Here is a 13375-nt window from a genome sequence, read left to right as displayed (position 1 = left end):
GATGAATTTGCTTGTTTGTGCTTTATAATAAAGCAGTGTAGGATGTTTTGGAACGTCAATAACAATATTCAAAAAGTTAAACCGTATTTTCTTAAAAGACAATGGACATTTCTACTTATAGTGACAATTAGTCTTGGGTTAAATGCTCACATTCGTTAAACAGCTTATCCATATGACCCCTTAGCATCTCCAAGAGTTTCTCTAAATTAGCTAGTTAATTTAAATTAACATCTCCAACAACATTCTGTATTTTAATAAATATTTAATATTTTATTAGTTCTTTAAGAGAGAGTTTTAAGAGGAGATAAATAATTGAATAGTTAGAGAGTTTTAAATTTTTAATAATTCTCTAATAGTTTGCAACTGTGAAAATCTATCTTCTTCTCTGTAAGTTTAGAGAGCGACTATTCACAATGTTAGTTTAAAGAGCCATTTATGGATTCTCTTGGAGCAATATTTTGTCTAATATCACCCAATAACAATTGCCCACGTTAGGTGCAAAAAAGGGGCGTGTTGAATTAAACCTTAGAGGATAGGACCAAGAATCTTCAAACCTTCTTGCGCGTTGCTTCTCACTTGTCACGACTATAGTTTTAAGAGAGAGAGAATGTGAGTCTAAAGGAATTTCTTTGGGGTTGAATTGGTCAGGAGGACTTTTCATACACATTTCTTTTCAAAACTCTACTATTTCGCCATCACTACCCCCAACAAATTGATTATAACCAGAAAACTAGTCTTATTTGCTTAAGGCAAAAGAAAATCAAATTAATTTAGTTTTCTTCAGTCAAATCTGTCTCTTTTCCTTCTCTTTTCTCATCCCCTTATATCCACCCCTTCTTCCTCACACTTTCACTAGGAAATTCACACACAACATTTCCCTTCTCTCAATAATATCACATCACAGCTCTCTCTCTCCCTCTCTCCCTCTCTCCCTCTCTATCTACTTAAGCAAACTACCCATCAATCTCATTCGGTAGCCTTGGTGTTTCTAGTGCTTCAAGCATTATTACTTTTGTTTTTTTGGTTTCACATTTTTGCAAATGGAGAAGAGAAAGAGCATGGAGCGGGAGCAGGAGAGTCTAACCAGTGAGCTAACGCAAGGGAAGGAGCTGGCTGAGCAGCTCATGAGCCACCTCCACCATTCTTCCTCAGAAGAAACAAGAGATTTTCTGATTTCAAAGATACTGTTTTCATATGAGAAGGCACTCTCACTGCTCACAGGGAGTGGGGATGGATCTGATGGAGAATCCAAACACATCACAGCTCGTGAAACTATGTTGGAATCACCAACTTCATTTGGCAATAGTAGCCCATTGAGTGAGATCTCTGACCAGGATTGCAAGCGCAAAAATGTCTTCAAGAAGACGTAATTTTTTTATCTGGTTTAATTTCGTTAAAGGGGCAGTTTTTTTTTATCAGTTCAATTCGATTGTTGAAATTAGATATTGATCAAATTGTTGGGATTTTTTTGTGCTGCAGGAAAACAATGCCCAGCTGGACTGAGGAAGTGAAGGTTTCCTCTGGAACAGGGTTAGATGGTGGTCTTGATGATGGCTATAGTTGGAGAAAATATGGCCAAAAGAATATCCTTGGAGCTAATCATCCAAGGTGAGAACTTTTACTTTTTGAAGTGTGAATTACTAGTTCTTTATTTGAGCGATGTTCTAATTTAATCTAATCTATGAGGACTTAAATTTAAACTTAAGTGTAAAAAACACGGTTATACTGCTCTAATTGAAGAAGATAACAAGAATAAAAAAAAAAAACCAAAAGCATGATGTGGCTGGATTTCCTTCAGTCAAGTATCTATTTGTTCAGAGGGAAATACCTTTTGCTTTATGTCATCACTCAGTCATCAGGCTGCTCATGTGTGTCCGGAAACATATGCAGGACATGAAAATTCCTTGACATCAAACACCTTTTCTTTTTCTTCTTTTTCGCTTAAGGAATTATATCCACTAATTATAGAAGATGATAAATTTTTTTTCTTTTGGCATTTTTATTTCTACAATTGCATAAAGGAAGTAAAGGTACTTTGAAGTTAGAACTTATCCAAATGTGAATATATGTGGCTGCTAAAAGCGTCCTTCAAATTTTTTTGCAAGGTGGTATGTATTAAGTACTGGTTCTGTTTTTTGCCTATAAGTTTGAAAATTCTTAAGCATTTAGCAGTATAGCTCCTTTTAGCTTAAATGTGTCTTGGCCTGATCACTGATCCAAGTCCAAAACCCAATCTATGGACGGCCTAAAACTTACCTGCAACAACGTATATATTACCAAAATCATGTACGGACCACAGAACAGCTGTTTGTACTTTGGCCCAAATTTGGATCGTTGATATTTAATCAAGAAAATGCCATCTAACATATCACTTTCAATGAAAATCTACAGTACATGTAACATTTACCGAGAGAATAAATTAATTTATAAAGAGGGTTTTTGTTTTCTTGCATTGCAGAGGCTACTACAGATGCACACATCGTGGAACACAGGGTTGCGTAGCTACCAAGCAAGTTCAGAAATCAGATGCAGATCCAACAACCTTCGTGCTAACCTACAGGGGAGTCCATACTTGTAACAAAGCCTCTCAGTTGGCTAGGGTTAAAGAAGGCTTAAAAGGCAACGAAAATACAACCCTAGAAGTCAAAAAAGCGAAACAATTTTCACCAGAGATGTCATTTAGTTTTGGAAGAGCAGGGCTTAGAGTTAAAACTGAATATTTGGACGCTAGAGAGAAAGATATATTTTCACCATTCTCCTTCCCTTCCACTCCGATTGAATCCGAAATGGTTGGGGAACATATTTTCTGCTCAACGATGATGGAGAACAATTTGGTCGATAGCTATGCTCCAATATTTGAATCTCCACCAGCAACATTTGAGTCGGACTACTTGGCGGTGTCACCGTGCCATATGAGCAGTTTCGGACTAGCGCATGATGTGCAGACTTCAGAATCTGATCTCACTGAGATAATCTCAGCTCCAACTTCAGTCACCAATTCACCAATTGGGGATTTTGATTTCTCAATTGATGATTTTGAATTTCCCCCAGATTGTTTGGTTTAAGATGTTAACTTTTTCCCTCTCCACTTGAGAAAGAAAAATACCCCAGAAAAAATTGCAGAGGGGAAGATGAGGTTTGTGAAGAGAGCTTTCCTCTGCCTAGGTAGAAGTAACGTGTGAGGTAGCATTTCTGTGTGTCTCTTTGCCTTTCTTTTTCTTCTTTCCACTTCTAGTCTCATTGATTTGTAAATTCTTTGGTCCCAAGAGGAATAGTGCTGATTTTGAAAAATAAAATTGCATTCGAGATAAAGATTATATTAAATACATTTAAGTATTGTAACCAAATCTGTAAATATTATCGAACTTCGAACTTCTTAACTGCTGCAATTGACTGATCACTGATCAGAGGCAAGTTATTTATTTGTCATTGGTCATTACTTGGGTACAACAGTATTTTGGCTGAAACCCATCTTTTGGGCCCACTTTAGAGTGTCATCTAATATCACCTTGGCATCAAATTTGTACTCAAATCCAATTTTCTTCAGCTTTGTGGAACCCCAGCCAATGTCTCTCCCCGAATCTTCCACAAACCTGAAACAAGGATAATGTGTATTGTTAGGAACCATTGTAGATTTTAGAAGTTGTTATTAGTGCTCTAAAAGCGATATCATGCGCCTTGGTAAAAATACAAATGAGGAATTACAATTTGAATAGTGCATGATAAATTTTTTAGAATGCTAGAACAACAATACTGTAAAATTTTCTTAATAGCTTGTGTAGCAAGTTAGAACTTACTCTTCAGCTATTCTGAGACCTGGGTAGTTTTTTTCCCAGTGAGATGCTATTTCTGCTGAAGACAAATATGCACTAACACATAGAAATCTGCCATTGATGGAAGGCTTCTCCATGCATAATATGTGTGCCTCACAAACATCTTCAATGTGCACAATTGGAACTTTACCAAGCAATTCCTCCAAAAATCTCAGGGTTCGGTATCTCCTACTATCTTTTGTGATTTGTGAAATGAGCACTCCCATGCTCTCAGGCATAGCAGTGAGAAGTGTGTCCCCTCCCACAAGGCCACAGGCAATGCTGACTACTTCAAGGTCACCACTAGTGTGCTTCAACACTTCTTTCTCTGAAAGGCTCTTTGAGTGTGTATAGTCCTACAAACACATATTAACCACTCTTTCGTTTTTTTTCTTTCCTTTTCTTTTAAAAAAAGCAAAGTACTAACAAATAATAGATGATTCCATTCTTAAGGAAGAAATATGCTAGAGTTAGTCGCACGTGGGCACTTATTTCCCACTCTTACCATCAGTGGTTGATATTTCTTCAAAAGCAACTTGACAATAGAACAACTTTCTTACACAATAATTATAAATTTTGTTTCTTAATTGAAATAAATTTGATATACTTACAATCAATACTTTATTGGCAAAGGCAAATGAAAGATTGAGGGGTGTCCAACAGGACTCATCCATGAACTGTTTGAAGCCATTTCCAGAGTCTTTGATTGGTGAAGCGGCCACCACAGAGGCTGTGTAAATGAGCCGCTTTACGGTGCCTGATTTGATACAAGACCTCACTATGCTCTTAATTCCCGAAACTGCAGCTTCAGAAGTGTCTTTGAACTAGTCCAGTAGTAAACAAGTGTGGCATTAGAGCATCTCCAAGGAGATGTCAAGTCTTAAGTAGAGATGTCATTGGTGCATGTTTGACATAAAAAATCATTCTAACCGAAGTATTATTTGTTGACCAGTTTTGAAACCTTTATGATTAAGAGTCAGATTTGACATCAACGTCCAATTTATTTTTAATTAGTTTTAATGGTGAGTTCCTTATTCTACTAACATTTTAACCAATAAAATTTTTGTTTCTAACAGTTTTTTTAATAAATACAATCATTTAAACCTCTATATTAATAAAAAATATATATATTTGATAATTCGTTTGGGGAAGTACAAAATTTGACATAAGACTTCAGATTATCACATAAGTCATGAATTGCAACTTAACTGTCATAAATTGACATTTTCTTTGGAGGTTGGAAGTGTGCTTAGGAAACTTATTAAACTCTAATGTTTGCAACAGTTGGATTTAATCAAAAAGCCGCTGGTATTTGTTTAGATTGACGTTATTTTCAGTTACTTAGTCCTGATTTGGTACTGAGGTGATTCTAAAAAAAATGGATATAAAAAAAACCTAGGAGTTTTTTGTGTTTGGTAAACATTCAGCTTCAACTTTTTTCACAGTTTTGGATGAAAAAAAACCAAAAACACAAAGTTGCAAAACCCAACTTTGAAAAACCGACTTTTTTCACATCTGTTTTACAAAAAAATACTATAATACTTTTTTTTTTTTCAAAAACACTTTTACAAAAAAGTTTACCATACAGTCTGCTGCTTTATTTCACAGCTGCTTATTCTTACAACACAACAATACCAAACCAGCCCTTAAGAGAGTGTATTTTCTCGCATTATCGAGGGGTTAACATCTTGTTAATATAATTAACAGAAAACATTTAAGCAAAAAAAAAATTAACAGAAAACATTACTGTCACACATATAATAATATTTTCTAGTGAGGAAGGCACAGGACAAAAACTAGAAACTTTTCGCAACACACAAAAAAAAAATTACTTTCTCGATCAGATGAGTAGAAAGAATAAATAATTAACAATTCTTTCAAACCATTTCAGATCTAGATCTCCCCTTTTTCTTTTCTTTTTCTATTCTTGTAATATTTTCAGTCAATAATAAGACAAGACGATGAGGAAGCTAACCTGAGTAGTTTTCCAAAAAAAAAGAACAAACCTGAGTATCCTTGGGCTCGTGCTGCAAAGGGGTGGCCAAGTGAAAAATATAGTTGCACCCTTGAATTGCTGTCTCAAACTCATCAGGATTATATATATCTGCTTCAAACAATTTCAGTCTGCTGTCTGCACCAGGAGTAGGAAGACCCTTGAGAAGTCCCACTTTAAATGGATCACCTGCAAAAATATTTATCCACAATATTAATTAAGCAAGTTTTGTGCGTGTGTGTGTGAGAGAGAGAGAGAGAGAGAGAACCCAGATTTCTTAGGGTTGCATGGACGGTGTATCCTTTCTCTAAGAGCCCTTTGATAAGTGAAGAGCCGAGGTAGCTTGAGCCTCCAGTAACGCAAACCCTAGTGTTCTCCATTTGCGATTTCGATCAGCAATTCTAAGCAAAATCCCAAGTACTATATCCAGCCTTGTGATTTTTATATGAATAATATTAAAGAGATTAAATTTATAGATTAAATTTACAAACTAAATGATATATTATTAATAAAAATAAATACAGTTTACAATGTTTACGTAACAATTTAATCATCAATTTTTATATCATTTAGTTTATAAAATTTAGTTCACAAATTTAATCTTTCAAATATTATTCATTTTATACAGCAATATATAAATCTTGGAAGTAACGTCATCGAACCGGCATTGTGAGGAATCTCAGAAAAACTCCAAATTCTTGAATTGTGGTGCATTTCTGTGCCACGTTGTGCTTGTTCAGCACACATAATATAATAATGCCAAAAGAGCCGTGTTGCATTATACATACACTAAAATCCAACACAAAAACACTGTTCATAGTGAACTGCCTAAAATGCCCCTTATGTTACTCTTTCCCATGTGCTTTTTTTCCATTTTGTACAGTAATATACCGGGTTTGACCTTTCTATCCACCTGTCAATGACCCATATTTTTTAAGAGAGTTTTTACGAAACACTCTCGATGCTGTTTAATTTAACAAAAAATCACATATTTTTAATCTTAAAAGTTAATACTGATCCTATTCACACACAACACATTTTTATCATTTTCGTTAAAACTCAAAGTTTTCAAATCTTTTTTGTTAGTTTTTTTATTTTTTAATCATTTTTCCCTACAACCAATTTCTTTCTAATTTTTTATCATTTTTTTTGCGCCACAAATCATGTGGCCGGGTTTAACTCATACAACTTTAATCAATTCTTTGGTTAAATTACATAAAAACCCTTCAGATTTCGGATTTATTACATCTCCATACAATATCTATAAAACATTTCAATTTCATATCTTATGTACTATTTTATTTCAAAATAACACATTTCATCCAATGATCTGTTAAATACTGACGTGGCTACCACATTTATGCTGATATCGATGCCACATAAAAAATAAAATAAAATTTTTTATACATTAACAATATTATAATATTAACCCTATTAAAAATAAAAAAAATAAAAAAATAAAAACCAAAATACCCGAACCAGGTCCCTTCCTTCCCCCTCATCTATTTGTAACTCCTATTTACAAAATCCCTTCCCCCAAAAGAAGAAACCAAACCCGTCCGTTCCCCCCACCCCCCCCCCCCGGATGACCCACTTGCCTTCCCTCCCCACCCCCCGCGATGACCCACCTGCCTTCCTCTGCCCTTCCCGTCGACGATAAGCTCCCGCGACCCCCCCTCGGCGACGGTTGTGGGTTGTGGTTTTGCAAGTAGTGGGTTGCAGGTATTTGGGTTGCGGGGCTTTGAGGTGGGAGAGGTGGGAGAGGTGGAGGGGGATATGGGTTTTGGGGGAAGGAGACGCGTGGAGGCGGGAGGTGGAGAGTGGCGGGGGAAGAGGCGGGAGAGGGGTGGAATTCGAAGTTAAAACCCTAGAGAGGGAGAGGGAAGGAGGGAATTGAGAAAAGGGTGTCAGGGAGTGTGTTGGGGTTGGTGTGGAGGAAGAAGAAGAGTGGGAGAGATGGGTAAGGGTGGGGACAGACGGACGGGAAGGAAGAGATGGGTAAGGGGGTGGGGGTAGGGGTGGGATGTGCCATATGAGCAGTTTCGGACTAGCGCATGATGTGCAGACTTCAGAATCTGGTCTCACTGAGATAATCTCAGCTCCAACTTCAGTCACCAATTCACCAATTGGGGATTTTGATTTCTCAACTGATGATTTTGAATTTCCCCCAGATTGTTTGGTTTAAGATGTTAACCTTTTCCCTCTCCACTTGAGAAAGAAAAATACCCCAGAAAAAATTGCAGAGGGGAAGATGAGGTTTGTGAAGAGAGCTTTCCTCTGCCTAGGTAGAAGTAACGTGTGAGGTAGCATTTCTGTGTGTCTCTTTGCCTTTCTTTTTCTTCTTTCCACTTCTAGTCTCATTGATTTGTAAATTCTTCGGTTCCAAGAGGAATAGTGCTGATTTTGAAAAATAAAATTGCATTCGAGATAAAATTATATTAAATACATTTAAGTATTGTAACCAAATCTGTAAATATTATCGAACTTCGAACTTCTTAACTGCTGCAATTGACTGATCACCGATCAGAGGCAAGTTATTTATTTCTCATTGGTCATTACTTTGGTACAACAGTATTTTGGCTGGAAGCAAACTCACCCATCTTTTGGGCCCACTTTAGAGTGTCATCTAATATCACCTTGGCATCAAATTTGTACTCAAATCCAATTTTCTTAAGCTTTGTGGAACCCCAGCCAATGTCTCTCCCTGAATCTTCCACAAACCTGAAACAAGGATAATGTGTATTGTTAGGAACCATTGTAGATTTTAGAAGTTGTTATTAGTGCTCTAAAAGCGATATCATGTGGTCCACCTTTGCAAAAATATAAAGGAGGAATTGCAATTTGAAGAGTGCATAATAATTTTTTTGAAATGCCAGAACAACAGTACTGTAAAATTTTCTTAATAGCTTGTGTAGCAAGTTAGTAACTTACTCTTCAGCTATTTTGAGACTTGGGTAATTTTTTTCCCAGTGAGATGCTATCTCTGCTGAAGACAAATATGCACTAACACATAGAAATCTGCCATTGATGGAAGGCTTCTCCATGCATAATATGTGTGCCTCACAAACATCTTCAATGTGCACGATTGGAACTTTACCAAGCAATTCCTCCAAAAATCTCAGGGTTTGGTATCTCCTACTATCTTTTGTGATTTGTGAAATGAGCACTCCCATGCTCTCAGGCATAGTAGTGAGAAGTGTGTCCCCTCCCACTAGGCCACAAGCAATGCTGACTACTTCAAGGTCACCACTAGTGTGCTTCAACACTTCTTTCTCTGAAAGGCTCTTTGAGTGTGTATAGTCCTACAAACACATATTAACCACTCTTTCGTTTTTTTTTTTACCTTTTTTTTTTTTTTTTAAAAGAGCAAAATACTAACAAATAATAAAGGATTCCATTTTTAAGGAAGAAATATGCTAGAGTCAGTCGCATGTGGGCATGTGAAGAAATCCGGTCCACTGGCTTATTTCCCATTCTTACCATCAATGGTTGAGATTTCTTCATAAGCGAATAGAACAACTTTCTTACACAATAATTATAAATTTTGTTTATTAATTGAAATAAATTTGATATACTTACAATCAATACTTTATTGGCAAAGGCAAATGAAAGATTGAGGGGAGTCCAACATGACTCATCCATAAACTGTTTGAAGCCATTTCCAGAGTCTTTGATTGGTGATGCGGCCTGCGGCCTCCACAGAGGCTGTGTAAATGAGCCGCTTTATGGTGCCTGATTTGATACAAGACCTCACTATGCTCTTAGTTCCCGAAACTGCAGCTTCAGAAGTGTCTTTGAACTAGTCCAGTAGTAAACAAGCGTGGCATTAGAGCATCTCCAAGGAGATGTCAAGTCTTAAGTGAATTTGTCATTGTGCATATTTGACATAAAAATTCATTCTAACCGAAATATTATTTGCTAACCAGATTTGAAACCTTTATGATTAGACAATCTCCAACCCTTGGACTAAAAGCTAAATTTTTTAGCCTGAAAAATTTGGCTTTTAGCCCAGAAACATCTTTTCTGCTCCAACCCTTCTGCCCTAAAATTTTAGCCCGGAATTATTAAAGAATGAACTTAGGCTAATTTTTTTCTTAAATCAATTTAAAAAAAAATAAATAAATATTATTGTAAATTAATTTTATGAACATTTTAATCTAAAAAATTTTAAATTCCGATAAACATTTGGGATTTAGCCCGGGGGGAAAGCTGGGAGGTATTTGGCCCAGAAATAACATTTGGCATTTAGCCTAAAATTTTAACATGGGTTGGAGAGTGTTTGGGGGGGTAATTTGGGGGGTAATTTGGCTTTTAGCCCAGGTTTGAAGATGGTCTTAGGAGTCAGATTTGACATAAACGTCAAGTTTATTTTTAATTAGTTTTAGGGCTGGTTTGGTATTGTTGTGCTTTGAAAAAAAGCTGCTGTGAGAATAAGCCGCTGTGAAATAAATCAGCAAAGTGTTTGGTAAACTTTTTTGTAAAAGTGCTTTTGGAAAAAAAAAAAGCAGTCTGATAATGGATCTTTTCATTAAAGGAGCACTGTAACACCGTGTGCTTTGAAAAAAAAACTAGTTTTCCAAAGCTACAAATGGTAGCTTTAGCTTTTTCCTATGATTTCAGCTTATTCTCACAACAGTTAGGGGTGGGTTGGAAAAACAGAAAACCGAAAAAAATCGGACTGAAAACCAAACCGAGGCCGAAAAAACCAAATCGAAAAAAAAAACCAAACCGAATCTGTTGAACCGAACCGAACCGAATCTGGTTGGTTTAGTTTTGGTTTCTGAGGTTCGGAAACCGAACCGAACCGAAGTGAATTTATTAATTAATAATCCTAATTCTAAAACGGCACCGTTTTCACCCCGAAATGTAACCTAAACCTAGGTCCCTAACCCTCATCTCTCGGTCTCGCCTGTTTTCCCACTTCCCAGTTCGCGCAGCAGCCCACAAACTCCACTTCTCCCCCAAATTCGCCCACTCCCACTCCAACCTCTTTAGCATCGTCATCTCCGCCCTCCCCTCCTCCATCCGCATCTGCGTCTTCCACTTCCTCGACGACACCGCCCCCTCCAGATCCTTTTCTTTTCTGGCTCTAAGCTCGACGCCTTCGGCTCCAACGTCTCTGAGAAGCTTCTCGAGTCGTGCTGGAAGGTGCTCAGGTCGTCCGGCTTTTGGTTCAAGGATGAGTGGGCCCCAGCCCCCGAGATTCCCTGAAATTCAATCGATTGTTGCTTCTGCACTTTTGATCGCAAACCCCAAACCCCAAATCCCTGATCCCTAATCCAAATCAGAAGCAAAATCAATTGGAGGACTCAACCGACGACAATTCATATTCATCGCCTTCCTCAGCTCCGAGGAATCCGAGTGCTCTTCGAAAAGGCACCATTACAGAAAAGATGACGGTGGTTCGAGAAGAGAGAAAGAATGTAGAGAGAAACGGAGAAGCAAGAGAGAGACGAAGAGAAGGAAATCAAAGAAGAAGAGGGCTTATGGTGTTGATGACGGCGATGAGTCCGGTTCTGGGAGGAGTGCTGACAATTCAAAGCCAGGCCGGAGTCGGCTCGATCCGCAACCCGTTTTACAAGAATTGTTCATCGAATCTCCCAATGTTGGGAATGATTTGAAAAAGGTACATTTACACCACCAAGTAATTTTGTTCAGAATCAGAATTGTTGGATTAGAATTCATGTATCAAATGAAACTCTCAAGATTTGATTAATTAGAGACGACTCCAATCTTTTCCCGCCATGAAACTGATGATAATTTCATTTACTTTTTGTTGTTGTTTAGCTATGGAATTAAGTTTGAATATTAACTAGAAAATTTCCAATCTTTTCCAGCCGACATTCTTCTGATTGTCAGTTATTTTTTGGGTTAAAATTGAACTAAAAATTGGTGCAAATAGCAGGTGAGGAACAAGGTGTTTATGCCCAGCGACGAACCCAGACTCTCGTTTAATTTTCTATTATACTTATACAGTTTTAGAGGTTTGGTTTGAATGTTTGCTCTCTGTGGTTGTTTGAATGTCTGCTCTCTGTGATTGTTTGGTCCATTGTTGCACTGCTCTCTGCAGCAAGGCTCAATTGAAAGAAAAATCAAAATTCCCAAAAAAAAATATAAAAAAAAAGGAGAAAAACTGAACCGGGCCAAAACCGAACCAAGAAAAACCGAACCAAATACAAACCGAACTGAACACAAACCGATAGAAAACCGAACCGAACCAAACCGAATAGTAATTTCAGTTCAGTTTCCGGTTTTGGCCAAAAACCGAACCGAACGGAACCAAACCCACCCCTAACAGTAGCTTCCAAAATAAGCCATTTTTTTTTTCAGTTTACCAAACACCTAAAACCCTCACAACTTTTTTTCATGGATGTTTTTTTTTTAAGCACCTCACTCCCAAACTACCCCTTAATAGTGTGTTCCTTATTCCACTAACATTTTAACCAACAAAAATTTTGGTTTCAACATAGTTTTTTAATAAATACAATCATTTAAAGCTCTATATTAATTAAAAAAAATTGATTATCAAAATTTGATATAAGACATAAGATTATCACATAAGTCATTAATTGCAATTTAACTCTCAAGGTTGCAGCAGTTGGGTTTAATCAAAAAGCCGCTGGTATTGGTATATAGATTGAACATCTTGTTACATATAATTAACACAAAACATTACTGTCACACATATAATAATATTTTCTAGTGAGGAAGGCACAGGACAAAAACTAGTAACTTTTCGCAACACACAAAAAAAAATTTACTTTCTTGATCAGATAAGTAGAAATAATAATTAACAATTCTTTCAAATCTTTTCAGATTTAGATCTTGGAAAAGTTTTAGTTGTGACAGGAACATGGATGGTACAGCAATTGTTTTTATGCAAATGATGAAAAATTTTAATTTTTAAGTCATTAACCTTTTAACACACATAACCCACCATTTATATAGGGACACGTGATGTACCACTTCGTGTGACGGGAACACTGAAAAATCTCTCCTAGATCTTCCCTTTTTCTTTTCTTTTTCTATTCTTGTAATATTTTCAGTCAATAATAAGACAAGACGATGAGGAAGCTAACCTGAGTAGTTTTCCAAAAAAAAAGAACAAACCTGAGTATCCTTGGGCTCGTGCTGCAAAGGGGTGGCCAAGTGAAAAATATAATTGCACCCTTGAATTGCTGTCTCAAACTCATCAGGATTATATATATCTGCTTCAAACAATTTCAGTCTGTTGTCTGCACCAAGAGTAGGAAGACCCTTGAGAAGTCCCACTTTAAATGGATCACCTGCAAAAATATTTATCCACAATATTAATTGAGCAAGTTTTGTGTGTGTGTGTGTGAGAGAGAGAGAGAGAGAGAGAGAGAGAGACCAGATTTCTTAGGGTTGCATGGACGGTGTATCCTTTCTCTAAGAGCCTTTTGATAAGTGAAGAGCCGAGATAGCTTGAGCCCCCAGTAACGCAAACCCTAGTGTTCTCCATTTGCGAATTCGATCAGCAATTCTAAGCCAAATTCCAAGTACTATATCTAGGCTTGTGATTTTTATACTAGTGAAGAGTAAATTTATA

General features: G+C 36.9%; 2 protein-coding genes and 1 pseudogene across 2 annotated transcripts; 1 reads left to right on the top strand and 2 right to left on the bottom strand.

Annotated features, from left to right (window-relative positions):
• Nucleotides 1–663: 663 nt before the first annotated feature.
• On the top strand, nt 664–3312 carry LOC126614319 (probable WRKY transcription factor 46). Its single transcript, XM_050281949.1, has 3 exons — nt 664–1366; nt 1480–1608; nt 2459–3312. Exons 1-3 carry the CDS (start codon nt 1041–1043, stop codon nt 3063–3065), a joined length of 1062 nt encoding a protein of 353 aa, XP_050137906.1. The 5' UTR covers nt 664–1040; the 3' UTR covers nt 3066–3312.
• LOC126614446 (putative anthocyanidin reductase) lies at nt 3302–6357 on the bottom strand. The gene is made up of 5 exons (XM_050282153.1): nt 6074–6357; nt 5819–5994; nt 4424–4636; nt 3798–4168; nt 3302–3593 (listed from the first exon to the last, which is right to left on the bottom strand). Exons 1-5 carry the CDS (start codon nt 6183–6185, stop codon nt 3437–3439), a joined length of 1029 nt encoding a protein of 342 aa, XP_050138110.1. The 5' UTR covers nt 6186–6357; the 3' UTR covers nt 3302–3436.
• Nucleotides 6358–8252: 1895 nt separating this feature from the next.
• Nucleotides 8253–13365, bottom strand: LOC126614371 (putative anthocyanidin reductase; annotated as a pseudogene).
• Between the last annotated feature and the right edge of the window lie 10 nt (nt 13366–13375).

The sequence above is a fragment of the Malus sylvestris genome, chromosome 1, assembly GCF_916048215.2.
Source record: "Malus sylvestris chromosome 1, drMalSylv7.2, whole genome shotgun sequence".
NCBI classification, from domain to species: Eukaryota; Viridiplantae; Streptophyta; class Magnoliopsida; order Rosales; family Rosaceae; genus Malus; species Malus sylvestris.
This window is presented reverse-complemented; position numbering and strand designations above follow the sequence as displayed.